This window comes from Dioscorea cayenensis, chromosome 11 (genome assembly GCF_009730915.1).
Source record: "Dioscorea cayenensis subsp. rotundata cultivar TDr96_F1 chromosome 11, TDr96_F1_v2_PseudoChromosome.rev07_lg8_w22 25.fasta, whole genome shotgun sequence".
Lineage (NCBI taxonomy): Eukaryota > Viridiplantae > Streptophyta > Magnoliopsida > Dioscoreales > Dioscoreaceae > Dioscorea > Dioscorea cayenensis.
The window spans coordinates 20,761,419-20,780,182 of record NC_052481.1 but is presented as its reverse complement, the minus strand read 5'-3'; the positions used below and the strand labels follow the sequence as shown (position 1 = coordinate 20,780,182).

Genomic DNA, 18,764 nt, shown 5'->3' with positions numbered 1-18,764 from the left:
CAGCAAGAGAGGCTGGAGTGGCATGAAAAGAAAACCTTGGGATTATTTTTATAATAAATTTAAACATAAGTGGTATATATATATATATATATATATAGTTTTTTTGGTTTAGTCAATTTATTTTTAGTAGAAAAATAACGCCTATGACACTATATAACCCTTAATACAGAACAGATCCAATTCTTGTCCACCTCTAAATGAGCAACTAAAATTATAGGTGGGTGGGAATTAAACAAGATGGTTTTATGAGTATTAGTTCATGAATTAAGGGTTTCTTTTAATAAATTTTTTTTTTTATTAAAATCAATTATAGTTCGTTTTATTTTTAATAAAAAATTATAATTTATTTATTAAAATTTAATTATATATCTAACACTTAACAAATATACATTATAAAATAAATCATATATAAAACAACAGGGTAACACATAATTTTAACCCAAATTAAATCATCAAAAAATTGTTCCAAAAATTACAAATAAAAATTTTAAAAATAAAAAATAAATAAAATTAAAAACCCTCATCCGGGTCGGATCTTTGTGGCAAGCATTCAACAAGATCCGACCCGATATGACGACCGTGGGATCCAAAAAATCTCAGCAAAGTCGCGGGACCGATGCCGTGGTGAAGTCTTCGTGCCATTCTCGAGATCGAGAGCTTCGATTTCTCGGAAATCCATGGCGAGGAGCTGCTGCGACATCCGCCTCCTCCTCATCGTCGCCGCCGCTGCCTTCATTTTCATCCAGGTATCGATTCTCTTCTCTCGTTTCACTTCCTTAATCGATCCGTAGCTTTCTAGGGATGTTTTGGAGCCAAGTATCAAGCTTTCTTCGGGGGACTTCATGGTGGATTCTATCGGCACCATTTTCTGGCTTTCCAGAGCTTCAAATTCCTTTTCTTTGTTTAATTTTTTGCTGTTAATTTTGTATCATGTCTTTTACTCGATTTCCATTGGATGCCAGGACAGTTCAAGTTTGATAGTTTTACCATGAGAAACATGAAATCATCGATCAGAAAAGTTTCTTCTTCTATTTCCAAAATGTAGTTTGATGATTTTATTTATGGAAGATTTTATATGAAAACTTTGTGGAGTGGAATAATATGTGTGATTGATAACCATTTTTAATAAAATTTTCTAATTTATTATTTGCCATGCTTTGACTTGAAGGGAGATTGAAGTCTAATTTTGCAACTTCAGGATTAGAGTCTAATTTTGATTGCTCAATTTTTCTTTCTATAATGTGGGTGATGGCTTTTTTAAGTCTGTTATTGGATGCTAACTCTTGGTCTTGTCCACCAGGTGCGTCTTTTTACAACACAGTCTGAGTATGCAGATCGTTTGGCAGCTGCTGTAAGTAATCCAAGTAAATATTACTCTTTTTTCTTGAATTCTTCTGTTTTACTTCCTGTTATAGTGATTACCTATTGCCTTGTGACTGGAAGCTTTGAGATTTAGTATGAGTATTGCGTAGTTTTGTCTCTACCATTTATTTGAAAATTCATATCTAGCATGGTGTCTTTTTTTTTTTTTGGGAAACAGGTAGAATCTGAAAACCAGTGTACAACTCAGATGCGTTTGTTGATTGATCAAATAAGCATTCAACAAGGGAAATTAGTCTCTCTAGAAGGTTTAATTTTACTCATTATCATCTTTTTTGGCATATGGCCGGGTTTAATAGATGTTAATCATCTGACTTTACTTTTAGTGCCAATGATTTGCTTAGTCTTGATAAGATTTAGTTGGTTTTATTGTACTTCTCTATCTGGGGAAGCAGTGTAAATTCAATTTTGTTTGCTAACTTCAGTCAATGGTAATTTATTGATATTGCAGAAGAAAAGAGACATAAAGATGAGGAGTGCGCTCAGTTGAAGGCTTTAGTTCGAGAGCTTGAAAGTATGACCTATGAAATCAATTTCTTTGCGTTCTGTGGATTGGTCTAAGTATTTTTTTGTTCTTATTTGGATATAAAGGTTATATTTTCCTTGTGTGACTTTTTGAGTAAATTCTGAACTTCAGTTCAGACTTTTTTTAAAAATAGTATGATTTGTTGTAAAAAAATTGAAGGTAGTTAAAAGAGGTGAAACTGAGAAAGGAAAACTTGATTTTGAAAATTCTATAATTCTTATATTTCTTGTCATTGCATGATTTACTGATTGTGTTACTGTCTGAAGTACATGTCACCTATTCCTAACAAGAGAAACACAGCTTATATTTTTAAAAGCAGACTTGATATTGATAGTTGTATGTTAATATTCTTACCATCTAATTCATGCACACTTGTAGGAAAAGGTCTGAATTCGTTGATCAAGAATAACAAGGTAACACTTTTCCACTGATACCATGCTTAATTTACCTTTTATTTATTTATTTATTTTGTCGGGAAAATTCTGTCTCCTTTTGCCATCAAGCACACTTATCCCTCATGACATATCCAGGTGCCTGTGGCAGCTGTTGTTATAATGGCTTGCAATCGCAGAGACTATTTGGAAAGAACAGTTGAATCTATCTTGAAGTATGATTTGTAATTTTGTTTCCTTCAATGAATGTCATTGTTTAGGTATTTTGCTCTTTTCACATATTGTCAAGGATTGGCAGTATAATTATTTATTTCTTTTCAGATATCATAGCCCAGTTGCTTCCAAATTCCCACTGTTCATATCTCAGGTACTTCTATTGGAAAGTTATTATATCTTGTGTTACTTATGACCATGCAATGGGCAGGCTGTCTTTGTAATAACAATGTAGATTGCAAGTCATTTGACTGTTCTCTCTCGTTTGCAGGATGGTACAAATCAAGCTGTTAAAGATAAAGCTTTGAGTTACAATCAAATAACATACATGCAGGTTCAGTATATGGTCTTTTGCTAGTCAGTGTCTATAACAATGATTAGCAAAATTTATTATTTTGATTCCCTACCATTGTAGTCAACCCCAAAACCCACCACCCCCACCCCCGCAAACCTGTGATAAATAGCCGTGTGAGCCTTATTGCATTACTTCCGATCAGCTAGACTGGGATTGCATAAACACCAAATCTAAATAAGCAATAAGATATTTAAAGTTCTCAAATATTTCTCAAAGGAATTCATCTATTGGATGGCAGTAGGCGATGATAAAAAGAAATAAACTTTTCCTATGAAAATTTTGTTGAATTAACTATTACAAGAGAAGATTTGTGAATTATGGACCAACCTTTGCAATCTTATCATCTTAAACAGCCACCCCAATGTTCTTGTCTTAGTATTTCTATCAGGCTATCTACTTACTTTTGGAATGAGAAGGGCAAAGAAGGTGCATAACAATCTGATGACGTGCTTCCTATTTTAACATATTATACTGATCTTGTTTTGAGGTGACCAAATAGCTGATATTTTCAAAGTTGGTACCTAAAACTTGGTGTTGCATGTATTTTGGTCACAAAAGGCCGTCTAAATCATGATCTGGCTTAAATATTGTAAATTCTGATTGAAATTTTGAAATGCTTAGAATTTTGAACAATAAATACAATCTATTGATGGCATTTTTTTTGGAAAAGTAATAGATGTTAATATGACAGTAGATGAGATGGATACATCCTAATCCTAGCTGATTATTATTTTATATTAATCATATCATCTATCAGCATAGTGTAGTTACTGGAAGATATAATGCCTCGCTTGGCAGGAGTTGTCTACCATTGTTTTATTTATTTATTTGTTCTTTTATGGCTTCTTGCAGCATCTTGATTTTGAACCAGTGCACCCAGAAAGACCTGGAGAAATACTTGCATACTACAAGATTGCAAGTTAGTTTTTTTTTTTTCTATCTCATGTCAATCTCATTTTCTTCCTACTAAAACTATATGTGTTTCCAGGGCACTATAAGTGGGCCTTGGATGCATTATTTAACAAACATAACTTCAATCGAGTAATCATACTAGAAGGTATGTATTTTTCAAGAAGCATTGATTTTATTTCTGAACGAGTCTAGCAAACTAATGTCATGACTGCTAGACAGATGACATGGAGATTGCTCCTGATTTCTTTGATTATTTTGAAGCCACAGCCTCTATATTAGACAAGGATGAGTATGCTCTGCTTCAGTTTTCCCATTGTATTTTAAAATGGTTATTACATCGTGTAATCATTTGTAGCCTTCTTTTTTATTGCTCTCCTATGGTCTGTGATGTAGGACGATTATGGCTGTTTCTTCTTGGAATGACAATGGGCAAGTGCAGTTTGTGCATGATTCAAGTAATGTCTATAAATATGCATTTGATATCCTTTTTTTTTTCCTTTTAAAATTTCATTTAAGAAAATTTGAAAGCTTTTAGTGGACGGAAATATCGAATTTTTGTTTGAGCTGTTGTTCTATATGTTGTGCAGAAACTCTTTACCGTTCAGATTTCTTTCCCGGCCTTGGATGGATGCTGACAAAATCCATATGGAATGAATTATCACCAAAGTGGCCTAAAGCATATCCTTTCCCATTTTATTGTATTCTACCAGCATGTGAAAACTTTAAAATATTTGAAGTTTCTTTCCTTGACATAATAATACTTATTGGGATGATTGGCTGAGATTAAAGGAGGTACACCAAGATCGGCAATTTATTCGTCCAGAGATTTGCAGAACATACAATTTTGGTGAGCATGTAAGTTGTCATTTCTCATTCTTGCATAGTATCGGAAATAGTATATTTTTAACAAAGAGCAAGTTAATTAGCACATCACTTTTGCTTACCAGCATTGTTTTCATACTGCTTAAGACTTCGGTTAAATCTGTTGAGGCTCCGAACGACCTTTATTTTTGTTTGTCTTTTTTGTCTTTTTTTGGTTGTTGCTGCTTTCTTTTGATGAATGAGAAGATCATTTTAATTGTGATGGAGTAGTCTCTGATAAATTCCAAACCTAGCTTTGCTAACTTTATTACTAGAATATATTTTTCTGCAAATTTATCCTCTTTGTTTAGCACACAACCAACCAGAACGGTTAATGTTTGACAATTTTGATGTAATTTCACTTCAGGGTTCAAGTATGGGGCAATTCTTCAAACAGTATCTGGAATCCATTAAACTAAATGATGCCCGTGTATGTATAAGATGCTTTAAGACTTGTCTAGTAGTTATAATTTTTTCAGTAGTCCTGATGCTCAATTTGTTTCTTTTTCACTATGACCATCAAAGATTGATTGGAAGTCAATGGATCTGAGCTACCTGATGGAGGTAACATTAATGCTACTGCCCCTCTATGCTTACACAGTGTCTTGATCATTGCTTCCGCTAAATATTTTTCATTATTGGCAGGACAAATTTTTGAACCACTTTGCAAAGCTTGTATCCGATGCCAAACTTGTTACTGGTCCTGACTTTGTTCTGAAGGCCTCCAACATAAATGGCGACATAAAAATCAAGTACCGAGACCAGCAAGAATTTGAAATCGTTGCACGTCAATTTGGAATATTTGAAGAATGGAAGGTAATTAGTGTTGCTTCGTTCTGTTTCACTTGCTGTATCCAGGAATATCATCCTTTAAAATAATATTCTGATGCTTGTTAGCTCTTCATTCTGGTGATAATAAATGCAAATGCAATCTTACTGTTTTCCAGGATGGAATTCCAAGAACATCATATAAAGGAGTTGTGGTATTTCGATATAAATCTCCAAAGCGAATTTTCCTTGTTGGCCCAAACTCCTTACAGCAGCTTGGAATCAAAGATCTTTGAATACAAAAATCCACAGGAAATTGGTTTGAGATAAGCTTTTCATCCCCATCTTCTATATCAAAATCTAGAGTATCATTAGGTTTCCGAACGCCATAACTCAGAACTGGTTGCTAACTAATATCAAACACTGCTCTTTTTCATCCATGGATGTGGCAGTCAATAGGAAGAAGAACAAGAAGCAAAGCATTTCGTCTAATGCTTCACCCGGTATGTCGAGTATAATTTAGAAAGATTGTTTATGAGGTGCTACTTTTTCAAGTTTGTAATCTCTTCTGCAACATTCATACAGGATCCATGTTGTGTTTATTAGACGAAAAATCTATGTTTTTAGCCCCATTTTACAGCATGTTGTGTGTATTCCTGCTCATCTATTATGCCTTTAGTAACATTGAACCACACATTTATATCCTCACTGTGCTGTTTGTTTTATCATACAAAGTTTATTTGATTCTCTTTTCTTCTGGCTGAATATTTTAACTATAGAATTTATTTAATTTGCTTAGAATAATACAAGTGTTTTTGGATAGTTACAATTTTTAGATAATATTTATTCTCTAGCTCAAGTTGATTATTGAATAACTAATATATTGTCTTCATTCATGTCACCTGTGCTTATCACATGACTTAATATATAATTTATTATATTAGCTTCTAATTGGGTTTCTATCATGACTGGTTTTAATTAAAAGAAAAACATTAAATAGATTTACACAAGGTGGACTTTATATTCATTTATTCATCATGTTTTATTTTTAATTTCTCATATTTCTAAGCTTGTATTTTCAATACTTTGACTTATGGCTATGTGTTGGGCGGTACATAGTGCACTAGTCTATTTAAATATGATATATTTGTTAGCAAGTTTACATCAATTTCTATCACCAAAAATCATCCATAATTTGTTAGATAATAGCATAATGCTTTTTCCATGAAATTTCTTTAATCTGAAAAGTTTTTGACTAAGAGAAAGAAGTACTTATTTTAAAAAAAAATCTTTTGATAAATGATCTAAATAAAATATCTCATATCAAAATTTAATTAAGGACGCAAAGAATATTTCTTGAAACTCCCCTAAAATCTACTAGTCAAGAGATGTCATTTTCATCTCTATTCAATTTATGCTTCTCTATCAACTTGGTCAAAGAATTTCACCATTCATTAACAAATCACATCCACAAAATTTTAAGAAGGGTTTTTTTGTTTTTTTTTTTTTTTACATCCCTCAAGATTTTTCAGAATTGTAATTTACTCTTTTATTATTTTTTTACTTTTTCATAATACCATATTGAAATTTCGCTGTTATACGGTCAAATAGAGCTACCAATCTGTGGTTAATCATAGGTAAATCTTAGCTAAATGTGTGAAATGTCAAGATTATCCTTATACAAAAAATCAAAAAGAAATCATTGAATGAAGAGATATAAAAAGGAGAGGAAGTCCTCTAGCATCGTCCGTCGCAACCAACGGTCATCTGCACATCCTTAAGAGTGCAGAACCAATTCTCATTTATTTGTACTGTTTATGTGAACAATATTACTGTGTTTATATATAATAGCACATTCTAACAGATTAAAAAAAAATAAGTCAGAACCCAATTAATACTTTCTCAATCCAGTACTATCTTTGGCTACGGAGTTCATTTTACAAACTTGATTTTATGATAACCAAATTTATTTGTAATATTAAACGCAATTTCTTTAAATTTTAAAGATATTTAGATAAAAAATTAAATTAATAATATTAAAAAATATATATATATATATTTATTTATCTCCGTGAGCATATTTGTCAAAACCAGACTAAATATTAACCTAGTTAGATTAAATATCAAATCCGTTCAAGGTGTTAGGTCATCAGATTATTAATTCAACCACAGATCAATTGGATCAATGTTGAGCCAATTTAAAAATTTTAAATAATATAAATTAATATAATATTCTCATTTATCTTTACTTAAAAGTTAAAACTCACTACTTGAGATTAATTTCAACACCAGTTCATTCATCAATTCACTGGCCAAATTACTAGTCTGGTCCGATGTTGATAACACTGTCCCTGAGCATTTACAACTTTACAAGTGGGTAAAAATTTCAAAAATTGTCTAATTTTGAAAGATTCATGTTATCCTACTATAATACGAGAAAATTTCAACCATTATATGAAAATAATAATAATAATAATAATAATAATAAAATATAATTTTATTATTGTGGTCGAGTTAGCGCGCGCGGGAAGGATCCTAGTCAGCAGTTCAGTGGGCCCTACCATCAATGCACCAATGAATTCTTCATTTCATCGAAAATAAATCTTCGTCTTCCCTCTCTCTCTCTTTCTTTGCGTTCACACTCCGACAAAACACGCGCTGACTTCCGCCATCTTTTTGTTGGGAATCCTCGTCAACCTTCGCTTTTCGTTCCCATTTCCTTCTCTCTCTCGGATTTCGCCTCTTCTTGCCGATCTCTCTCTCTTCTCTGCGGTATTGCGGGGATGAGGCAGTGATTGGTGATCATGCGTGGAGTGAGACTGTGATTTTTGAAGAGGAGTGTTGTTGAGGGAGAAGCTGAGAAGTTGGATTTTTGAAATATTTGAGGTATGGTTTGTGTCTTCTTTGATGCTTGATTTTGAGCTTTGTTTTAGTTTCTTATTTGTTTGTGAATTGATTGTGAAATGCGTTGAGAAAGATCCTTGTTTGTTGCTTGAATCTATGAGAGAATTTTTGGGTGGTGAGTTTATATTAGGGTTTAGTTTGACTGGTTTTGGGATTTGGTTTCGAGATTGGTGAGATGTTAGCCGTTTTTTTATTCAGTTCTTGGTTTTGAGCTTGTTTAGTTTTGCATTTTTGGTTGTGAAATTGCTTGTGCGGGGGTTTTAGAGACGTTTACTCTTGGTTGAGCCGAGTTGATGGCTGAGTGGAGTGTTTAGGGTATAGTTCGTTTTGTCTTGTGATTTGGCTCGAAGGTGAGATATGATCCATTTCTTCTTCAATTCTCTGTTTTGAACTTGCTTGGTCGTGCATTTTGCTTGTGAATTTGTTTGTTCTGAAATGTTTGAGGACTTGTGATTTGGCTTAAAATTGGAGGGATGTGAAGAACTTTTATCTTCTTGGTGAGTTTTTCTTGGATTTGTGATTTGGTCAAAATTGGAGCAGGAATTGCTCACCTTGCTGGTTTTATTGTCATGGTTAGATATTCATTTGATGAAAATTGAAATGGTTTATTGCTTATTGGTAACTAATGGAAAAAGTTCATTTCCGGTTTGATTGGATATGGATGTTGTTTTATCTCCTTGTTTCCATATACTGATTATGACTTCAGATGAATAGAAATTTGGTTGGTGTTATTGGTTTTTGATTTTGGCACAACATATCTTTCAGGGGACTATATAGTTCTCTGTTTGAACTTTGAATGAATCATGATGGGACTGAAGGTTTTGGAATGACCATCCTTTGATAACTGATAGCCTTTTTGTGGCGGTTGCTTTTTTTCTGGTTATTAAGAGTAATGATGATATTAGTTTATTAACATAGTTTACCACTACTCATAAATGATGAATTAATATAATTCAATGTTTTAGCAAAACAAGCATGTGCGAGTTTGGACTAACCACAGTTGTCAAGAACTAATTCAAGCTACTTCATTCGACAGTGTTTGTGGTTAGATGTGAACTTGTGATATTTTTGTTTGATGCATTTGATTTAATGCGGTCTGAAGGCACAGTTTGCTATCTAGAATCAGGAATAGGAAATCCTTGTATTCCTTGTAATTAGTGAGCTTTATCTTTCATTTAACTAGAGAATCAACATACCATATTTCCACCTAGGTTGATAAAGTAGCTTATCTGATGTTTGGTTTTTAATGCATCATGTAAATGTAATTTCAGCCATTGCTGTGAGAGGATGGCAGAAGGACGTGAAAGAAGTTACCAACTAGGCGGCTCATCTGATGACAGCTATCTTGATAAGATGCACGTTGAGCCTATTTATGAGGCTTTCCGGTGCCCCCTTACAAAGAAAATAATGTATGATCCGGTTACCATAGAGAATGGACAGACATTCGAGCGAGAGGCAATTGAGAATTGGTTCAAGGAATGCCAGGACAGTGGTCGAAGGCCCTTTTGCCCAATAACATTAAAAGAATTGAATAGTACTGATCTAAACCCAAGTATAGCTCTTCGGAGTACAATTGGAGAATGGACTAAAAGAAATGAAGCCGCTCACCTTGACATCACTAGCAGAGCACTCACTCCTGGGAATTCAGAGAGTGATATTTTGCAGGCCTTGGAATACATTATCCACTTTTGCCTGAAGAACAGGTGTAACAAGCTTGCTGTTCGAAATGCAGAACTTATACCACAAATTGCGGACATGTTAAAGAACAGCAGCAAGAAAATACGATGTAAAGCATTGGAAACTCTTCGTATGGTAGCAGGATATAATTCTGACACTAAGGTTGTGAATGTTGATGGTTTTTATTGCTATTGCTAAGGCTTTACATATATAATTTCTTATCAAGGATTTCCTCAGAATCTTTAATCTTTGCAGGAAGCTGTGGCTGCAGGGGACACCATTAGAACAATTGTAAAGTTCTTACCGCATGAGCATTCCCAGGAAAGGGAAGAAGCTATTTATCTGTTATATGAGCTTTCAAAATCTGAAACTCTTTGTGAAAAGATTGGAGGGGTTAATGGTGCTATACTTCTCTTGGTTGGGATCTCAAGCAACCATTCTGAAAATATCAGTTGTGTTGAGAGAGCTGAAAAGACCCTGGAGAATTTGGAGAAATGCGAGAATAATGTGCGGCAAATGGCAGAGAATGGTCGGTTGAAGCCCCTTCTAACACTACTCCTTGAAGGTACGGAATACCTTCAAACTCTTATTTATTGATATATTCTGGATTCAAAATTTGCTAAACACCTACTTCAGCTTTGTAGTTATCTCCTTTCATTTCCTGCCTGATTGTTGAGAGAGGATTTATCATGTGAAAAATGTTTCTGTTTTCTCCATCAATATTAGATACCTATTTATGCTGATAAGATGTTTTTCTGTAAAGGGATGAACCATGTGTATTTCACTTCATCTTGTACTAAACCTCAAACATTCTGATCTTAACCCTGTTTTCTGGTTAATATAAGGTTGGCATCAAAGTGACATTGTTAATGAAAATATCTAATTAAGTCTTCTGACTAAGTTTTATGATTCACTGTGGATCCTAGTATTCGATAATGTTCTGGTGGTATAACAATGGTGGTTGTCATATCTGACTGCGACTCTCTTCTTTGCCTATATATTTTTTGACCTGAAAATGGGGATCCTCTAGCCATTGTTGGAAACAATTTCCAGTCTTGATACTATGAAAATTTTTCCAGGGTTAAATTTGCTTTACCTAAACTTTGGTAGTTGTAAACCATAGAGTTTTGATATGTGTTTAGTCATATGTATAGTAGTGTGCAAGTAATATCTGTTGTCTTCTCCCAACATTTGCCCTCAAAAGATTTACTGCATTCCACATGATAAAATGAGTTTCCACACCTTATTGCCTGTGCACTTGTTTGACCTTACAAGTTATCTCACTCCCTTAAGCTCATCAAGCAATGTAAAGCAACAAGCTTGCAAGGATCTAAAACTTTCCTTGTAGCCCTCAAAATATTCATCTCGACAATGCTTTGTGTACTTTTCCAGGTCCAACTGAGACACAGATATCTATGGCTGCTTATCTGGGAGAGCTGGTTTTGAGCAATGATGTGAAGGTCTTCGTGGCCCAAAGAGCCGGACATGCCCTGATCAATATCATGACAAGTGGGACTATGCAGGCAAGAGAAGCTGCTCTCAAGGCGTTGAACCAGATCTCATCACATGATGCAAGCGCTAAGATTCTTATTGAAGCAGGAATCCTCCCTCCAGTTGTTACAGACCTTTTTAGAGTTGGTGTAAATCAGCTTCCAATGAGGCTAAAAGAGGTCTCTGCAACAGTCCTTGCCAATATTGTTGCCTCCGGGGCTGATTTTGAAGCCATTCCCGTTGGCCCAAAGCAAGAGACTCTGATTTCTGAAGACATTGTCCACAACCTGCTCCATCTCAGCAGCAACACTGGTCCAGCAATTGAGTGCAAGCTTCTTCAAATCCTTGTTGGGCTCACCTCTTCACCTGCAACGGTACCAAATATAGTTTCAGCTATTAAGAGCTCTGGTGCTATGGTGAGTCTGATTCAGTTCATTGAAGCTCCCCAGAGGGATATCCGAGCAGCTTCACTAAGGATTCTATACAATATCTCGTCATACATGGGCCAAGAACTTGCTGAAGCCCTCCAAGGTACCGCCGGCCAACTTGGCAGCCTGATTAAGGTAATTTTAGAGAATGATGGGATCTCAGAAGAACAAGCATCTGCTGTCGGTCTTCTTGCTTCCCTTCCTGAGAGGGATTCCTATCTTACCAGACGTCTCTTAAATGAAGGCTTCTTTCGACATTGTCATTTCTAGAGTGATCAAGATACGGCGAGGTGCAACTCGCGGGAATCGCTTTTTCACTCTTTACCTTGAAGGTCTCGTCGGAATTCTTTCAAGGCTGACATACATTCTGCAGAATGCTCCTGAGATCATTAACCTTGCTCGTGAATACAATCTTGCTGCAGTTTTCACTGATTTGCTTCAGATGAATGGCCTTGACAAGGTACAAACACTCTCGGCCATGGCATTGGAGAATTTATCTGAGCAATCCAAGCACCTAACAGTGATACCAGAGATCAAAGAATCAGGAATTTGTTATTCTATATTCCCTTGTTTCAGCAATCAACCTGAAGTAACTGGCTTGTGCCGAGTCCACCACGGAATCTGCTCGGTAAGGGACAGCTTCTGTTTGTTGGAATGTAAAGCCGTCGATAAACTGGTTGCATGTTTAGACCATACAAATGAGAAGGTGGTGGAAGCTGCATTGGCTGCACTCTGCACTCTGTTGGAAGATGGAGTGGACATTGATCAAGGTGTGTTTGTACTGTTTGAAGCAGAAGGAATCAAACCAATACTCGAAGTTCTGATCGAGAACCGAACAGAGATTCTTCGACAACGATCTGTTTGGGCTGTTGAGAGAATTCTTCGAACCGATGAAATTGCCTCTCATGTTTCGGGTGATCAAAGTGTTAGCACAGCTCTTGTAGATGCATTTCGCCATGCTGACTACAGAACTAAGCAGATTGCAGAGCGTGCTCTCAAGCATGTAGACAAACTGCCAAACTTCTCTTCAGTATTTCTTAAAGATGGGTTAAAAAAGTAAATACTATGTTTTAGATTAACTTTTTTTTTTTTTTAATTTCCATTTTGTTTGATTTCTTTGGAATGTAGTTCATTTTGTTCACAAGATTGTTTCTGAGTGTTGTGGTTGTTGTTTTTTATTTTTTGTTTCTTGACCTCTTTTATGTAGATATGGATTAGTTGCATATTGCAATCATTGTAAAGGTTGATGAGGAACTACAACAGTAAAAGTTTAGTATGTATAATGGATGTGCTTCAAACCTTCTTCTTTTTTATTTTTATATTATTTTTAATGAATACATTAGTTGTTTATTTAATCTTCAAAACATTATAATTGTTTGTGTATTCAAAAACCCAAAAAATAAAAAAAGGTTAAGTATTTCTTATTTGCCCAATCATGAGTAACTAATGTAACATGCATTTATTAAAAAAAAAAAAAAACTGTTAAATAATCTACTAATTATTTGAAAAAGAAGGGCACCCAACCAAATTGTTTGGGTTTTGGGATTAGAGATATGAATATTTTTAGGAGTACAAAAATTAAAGAAAAACCTGTCAAAATTACATGTACACCCTCAAAAATATGAAACCATGTCTCCTGTAATTTTTTTTTAATAAAATAAATAAATTATATATTAAAATCAATTATAAAATAGAGAAAAAAAATAAATAAATAACATGTGAGCGTCATCCTAACCACAGATCATCAATAATCATAGTTGAGGGTTTGAACAATGAACAACAAAAGACAACTAAAGAGATAAAAGTGACTAAAACATAAATTTATAAGGAGATCATTCACTGAGAATGGTCATAGATTAAGCCTTCGAGCACATGTAAGAATCATATTTCTTCAATTTGATCTATAGTTCTTACTTTGATAATAGACATTGAAGTCTTCATTTTATTTGTTGCTGAATCCAATAGTATAGTTTATCAAAATAAGAACATATTGTCAATTTTAATTATGATCAAGTTGAGCAAAATATGACAGTTATTAAAGATGCGTTTATTTCATTTTAGTCCAGTGTAAAAAATAATAATAATAAGGCTAAACCTTCTCAATCAAGATGGGGTAGGGTAATAAGAAAGGCTTGAGTTACGAAAGAAATGATCTATGCTTTGATAGTTTGATTACTTTCCTTGGCTGCATAACAAACACATGTTGTAGACTTCTTTTAGTATATAGACCATTATGTCAGCATCTAGTAAGATTATCCAAAGTAATAATTTTGTTGCTTTATACAAAGCTAACAGAAGATGTCATTAAGAAAATGATAGAAAAACCAAAAGGGGTGTGGCCAAGCGGTATCTGGGTTCTTTTATTTGAGAGAGATGTGAGTTTGATTTTCTTTGATTGTGCTACCAGTTTCAAGATGAAAAAAGGCACATGACAATTCCTTACCCTCAGTGCTTGTCACCCTACCTCAAAAAAATAAATAAATAAATGATAGAAAGATTGAGAAAACAAAGTCCCATTATTCTTTAGGCAGTAGACTTTGGAAGCTTCCAAAAATTTTAAATATTTTTTTCCAACTGATTGTAATTTCGCTCGGATATATTTATAACTATTTAAAAATTTTATTTGATATACAAATTAAGGTTTTTCAACATATATAAATGCCCCTTAAATTTAAAAAAATTACACAAACCTCCATTGCAAAGATCGTAAGGTTTTACCTAATAAATTCAAGAACTTAAATAAAAGCCATGTAAAATAATTTTCTTTTATAAAATATCAGTGTTACCCAAACCAAAACACAGTGCGAGACTCCAAAAAAAAAAGATTGGAAGACCCAACTGCTACGACCAAATGCATCCTGAACTTTTTTTGGTGATCAGCTAGACCCAGGCGAGGACGTGCCCACTTAGTTTCTCTTTTTCTCTGGGACCTCTCTCGTCTAGTTTTCGGCCGTGGTCCTCTTCTTTTATGTTTTTGTAGTTTTTTTGTCTTTTGTTTTATTATACTCTCCTTCTCCCACACCTAGTGGTTATTGATTGTATTTTTTTTTTGTTTTAGTGCACGTGATTTATTCCTGCGCAATAATAATAATAATAATAATAATAATAATAATAATAATAATAATATTCTTTATTTCAAATGCTATACCACATACAAGTCCACTTATTCTATACACCACCATAAGGAAGTGCAAACAAGAAAAAGAGATAAAGATAAATAAAAAAAAGGGAGAGAAAAAGAAAATAAAAATAAAAATAAAAAAATAAAAAGAAGTAGAAAGGAGGACCTATTCCCACAAAACCTTGCAGACTCAATACACAATATATCTCCATATAAAAATTAGTGAAACTCTATTTGACAGACAACAAACCTTAAATAATGCAGAATATATATATATATATATATATATATATAATTAAGAAGAAGAATCAGTTGGCATAAGCAGCCACAGTTGAGAGGTCATCACAAGGTTCAGAAGTGGAAACATTTGAACACCAAGCTTCTTCAGTGATGAACTGCATCCAAGAGTCATCTTTATCATCTTCATCAATGCATGGTGATGATCCATTAACAGCAGTGTCTGGAGACACAGTTTCAAGCTGATCATAGTACTGATCATGAGTGCTACTACTTGTTAGTCCTTGTGAACTCTCTATCATGCTTAGACTGCATTGCCCTTGATCTTCTATTTCAGCACATACCACATTTTTCTTGAACACTCTACACAGTGCATATGAGTCCTGCCAAACATTAATTTTATTAATCCATATTAACATTTTCCTTTTTCTTCTCTTCATTTTCTTATATATATATATATATATATATTCATGTGTCTGTGTGTGTAGAAATATATTAAGAGAGATAGATAAACCATATATGCTCATTATAAAGTAAAATGTTTCAGTTTATGAAGGGCAAGAGGAAAACAGAAAGTAATATAAACTTAAAAGTATATATTTAGCTTTGAAACCTTGATAACAATGAAGATGTATGTATATATATATATATGGTATGATATGATGTATATCTTATATGAGGTTGAAAGGATGAAAGAAGGGGTGGTGAGAATCTTTGCAGTGTGGGGGTAGTTTGTGAATAAAGTGAAAAGCAACCGACACACTTATCTTTGCTTTTTAATTTAATTATATCCCACACCATCATCTTAATTAATAAATAATCCTTCATTAAATATATAAATATATATCTTATATTTATTCATCATGTATATATATATATAATGTAAAGTGTGTTTCAGTTATCCATGCAGCTAACTAGCATATGATTGATCAATGACCAACAAGATGAACTTGATCATAATAATTAATGCATGCTAGATTTGTCTTACTTGATTACTCAAAATCTTGTGATGTACTTGGGCAAGGGATCTAGACATATATACATCAAGAAAGGAATATATAATGTGTTTCTAAATGGATAGAAAAAGCATTAAAGCAAAGAAAGAAAGCCCTAGCTTTCCATGCACTCCATGCATAAACCCACGTAGAATCTCTTCTTTTCCCTCTTCTCCCTTCTTACCTTCATATATATAATTATGCACACACACACACACACACATATATATATATATATGCATATATGTAAATACATTACTATTTATTACTGTTATTATCTCTTCATACGTTCCATTCTCTTTAAATCTAATATAAAAATCAGTTAGGGTTTAATTCACTCACAACAAAGAAAAAGAGAAATCTAGCTAGGCTTTTTATCTGATTTTCATCATTGCTATTTATTAATCACAATGAAAACTTAAGTTGATACAAAGATTAGTTAGGGTTAATTTTACTCACAACTAATCATGCATTTGCCAATCATAATGTTGGAAATAATAATTAGGGTTTCACAATGTATACAACACAAAGCATGTATGTAGAGAAGAAGAAGAAGTTGCATGATTGTGATCAGGATGATATATATATATATATATATAGTACCTGAATTCCCATTGTATCTTCGCATTCCTTATCGTCGAGCCTATACTCATGCATCACCCAATCGGTTCGAATGCCTTGCGGAGCTCGACCTCGATAATAAACCAATGTCTTCTTCATCCCAATTGCTCTATTTTGGCAACTCACTCTCCTATCTTTCCCTGTTGATTTCCAGTATCCAGCTCTTGTTGCTCTATTAGTCCTAAATCCATTTGGGTATTTCCGATCTCTTGGACCGAAGAAATACCACTCTGGATCTCTACTAGGCAAGAATGACTTCTCTACAACACATGATCAAATATTTTTATATTAAGATTAAATGCAAAGAATCTCACATTGAATACTAATCACATGCATAAATTTATGTATGTGTCATGTACCTGAAAGCTCCCATGGCTCACACTTGTAAAGATCGACTTCGGGTATGATATCGAGCTCGATCTTAAGGCCATGGATCTTCCTCTTGAGGTAATAGTTTACGAGTTCTTCATCGGTAGGGTGAAATCGAAAGCCCGGCGGAAGGCCCACCGGAGCCATTGGATCTTCTTCCCCAACCAATCCTCTTTCTTTTCTTCCTCAAAGATCAAAGAAAACTCAAAGACACAACCTCTCTTCTTCTTCTTCTTCTTCTTCTTCTTGTTCTTCTTCTCTTTTCATCACCATCATCATTTATATAAAAAGGATTCAAAGACCCACCCTTTTGAGTTGTTTTCACCTTTTCTTTTATAGATTCTAGACAAGCTTAAAGCTTTTTATCAGCCACCCTCTTAACCCATTTCTAAGTACTCTATACTCTTCCTTATATATATATATATATATACTACAAACAATTAATACATGTATCCTTTAAGCTTTAGTTTAATTAATTTCTTGAATAAAGAAATATATAACACAATGAACCTTATTTTTTTTGCACTAAAATATAGGTGTGTTTGAGCTTTATATATTCTCAAGAAGCAGATGTGTACATGTGTTTGCCTATATCTATGTATGAGGGATGAGGGATGAAGGATGATCTCAAATTAAATTTACTAAGTGTTAGTGGAGGGGCCAGTGGGTGGTGTGTGGCCTTCCAAGTCTTGAGGATGAAGAGTGGCTTTCTTTTGCTCTATAGCTCTCTTTTTCTTTTCTTTTCTTTTTGTCCATTTCTCTTGGTACCTTTTCATGTGATGATCATTGCATGAATGGAAGGTTTACCTTCCTTTTATCTTCCTCGCCCTAATAATAATAATAATAATAATTTTATTATTATTATTATTATATTATTATTATTATTATTATGTTCATGTATAATGAAATTAAAAATGTTGGTTGTATATATGACTAGACAAAAAATGATTGGGAAAAAGTAAAATATCAATAAAAGTAATTACTGATTAGTAGATAATTTTTCATCAAATGATAATGTTAATTATAAACACAATATAAAAAAATAAAAATGAACTTCATATATATATATACAATGAAACTAAAATAATAATGATTAGATATAACTTTATAAAATAATGATAAAAAATAGAGAAATTTCAAAACAAAAATGATTACTCATTAATTTAATAAAAATAATAAAAATTTTGTCCAATGATAATATTATATATATATATATATATATGTATATGTATGTATGTACACATTGAAAACTTTTTATTGTCACAAAGACCAATGAAGATGGAAAGTTAATAAGGAGATCGCACAATGTTGAGTCTCCTCTTCATTTTTCTCTCTTTATTTCTTTGCTCCTTTTTTTTTAATTGTTTTAATGATTAAATGCTCTATAATATTTGGTCATATATGTTGTTGTACTAAGATGATCATGCAAGATCTAAAGTTTGGTGCTTTCTTTTTTATGTCTTATTTTGTCATTACAAATTTCATTTATTTCTTTGTCATGAATGACATATTTT

General features: G+C 33.4%; 3 protein-coding genes across 5 annotated transcripts; 2 read left to right on the top strand and 1 right to left on the bottom strand.

The window, feature by feature from the left end:
* The first annotated feature begins 603 nt into the window (after window positions 1-603).
* LOC120272605 (alpha-1,3-mannosyl-glycoprotein 2-beta-N-acetylglucosaminyltransferase) lies at window positions 604-6,153 on the top strand. 3 transcript variants are annotated; one of them, XR_005540221.1, is made up of 19 exons: window positions 604-746; window positions 1,301-1,351; window positions 1,541-1,628; window positions 1,832-1,894; window positions 2,285-2,319; window positions 2,437-2,513; window positions 2,620-2,665; window positions 2,783-2,845; window positions 3,719-3,785; window positions 3,855-3,923; window positions 3,998-4,067; window positions 4,172-4,233; window positions 4,366-4,456; window positions 4,540-4,633; window positions 5,007-5,069; window positions 5,165-5,203; window positions 5,285-5,455; window positions 5,587-5,910; window positions 5,993-6,153. XR_005540221.1 is itself a non-coding variant. In XM_039279473.1 (18 exons), exons 1-18 carry the CDS (start codon window positions 678-680, stop codon window positions 5,701-5,703), a joined length of 1,335 nt encoding a protein of 444 aa, XP_039135407.1. In that variant the 5' UTR covers window positions 604-677; the 3' UTR covers window positions 5,704-6,153. The 3 variants fall into 3 exon arrangements, 2 of the variants coding, with proteins under 2 accessions (XP_039135407.1, XP_039135408.1); XM_039279473.1 differs by having other exon boundaries at window positions 5,587-6,153; XM_039279474.1 differs by having other exon boundaries at window positions 702-746; window positions 1,301-1,364; window positions 5,587-6,153.
* A 2,129-nt stretch (window positions 6,154-8,282) lies between these two features.
* LOC120272309 (U-box domain-containing protein 44-like) lies at window positions 8,283-13,138 on the top strand. Its single transcript, XM_039279111.1, is given in 5 exon segments — window positions 8,283-8,293; window positions 9,583-10,150; window positions 10,244-10,553; window positions 11,381-12,153; window positions 12,155-13,138. Coding segments are annotated over 4 exon segments (2,448 nt in total). The 5' UTR covers window positions 8,283-8,293; window positions 9,583-9,598; the 3' UTR covers window positions 12,968-13,138.
* Window positions 13,139-15,031: 1,893 nt separating this feature from the next.
* LOC120272438 (NAC domain-containing protein 86-like) lies at window positions 15,032-17,521 on the bottom strand. Its single transcript, XM_039279261.1, has 3 exons — window positions 17,241-17,521; window positions 16,864-17,141; window positions 15,032-15,648 (listed from the first exon to the last, which is right to left on the bottom strand). Exons 1-3 carry the CDS (start codon window positions 17,395-17,397, stop codon window positions 15,337-15,339), a joined length of 747 nt encoding a protein of 248 aa, XP_039135195.1. The 5' UTR covers window positions 17,398-17,521; the 3' UTR covers window positions 15,032-15,336.
* Between the last annotated feature and the right edge of the window lie 1,243 nt (window positions 17,522-18,764).

Coding starts and splice junctions, on each gene's coding strand:
- LOC120272605 (XM_039279473.1), top strand. CDS start 678: ATGGCGAGGAGCTGCTGCGACATCCGCCTCCTCCTCATCGTCGCCGCC. Junction 1,895..2,284: donor TTTAGTTCGAGAGCTTGAAA/GTATGACCTATG, acceptor GCACACTTGTAG/GAAAAGGTCTGAATTCGTTG. Junction 2,514..2,619: donor ACAGTTGAATCTATCTTGAA/GTATGATTTGTA, acceptor ATTTCTTTTCAG/ATATCATAGCCCAGTTGCTT.
- LOC120272438 (XM_039279261.1), bottom strand. CDS start 17,397: ATGGCTCCGGTGGGCCTTCCGCCGGGCTTTCGATTTCACCCTACCGAT. Junction 17,142..17,240: donor TGAGCCATGGGAGCTTTCAG/GTACATGACACA, acceptor CATGTGTTGTAG/AGAAGTCATTCTTGCCTAGT. Junction 15,649..16,863: donor AAGATACAATGGGAATTCAG/GTACTATATATA, acceptor AATGTTTGGCAG/GACTCATATGCACTGTGTAG.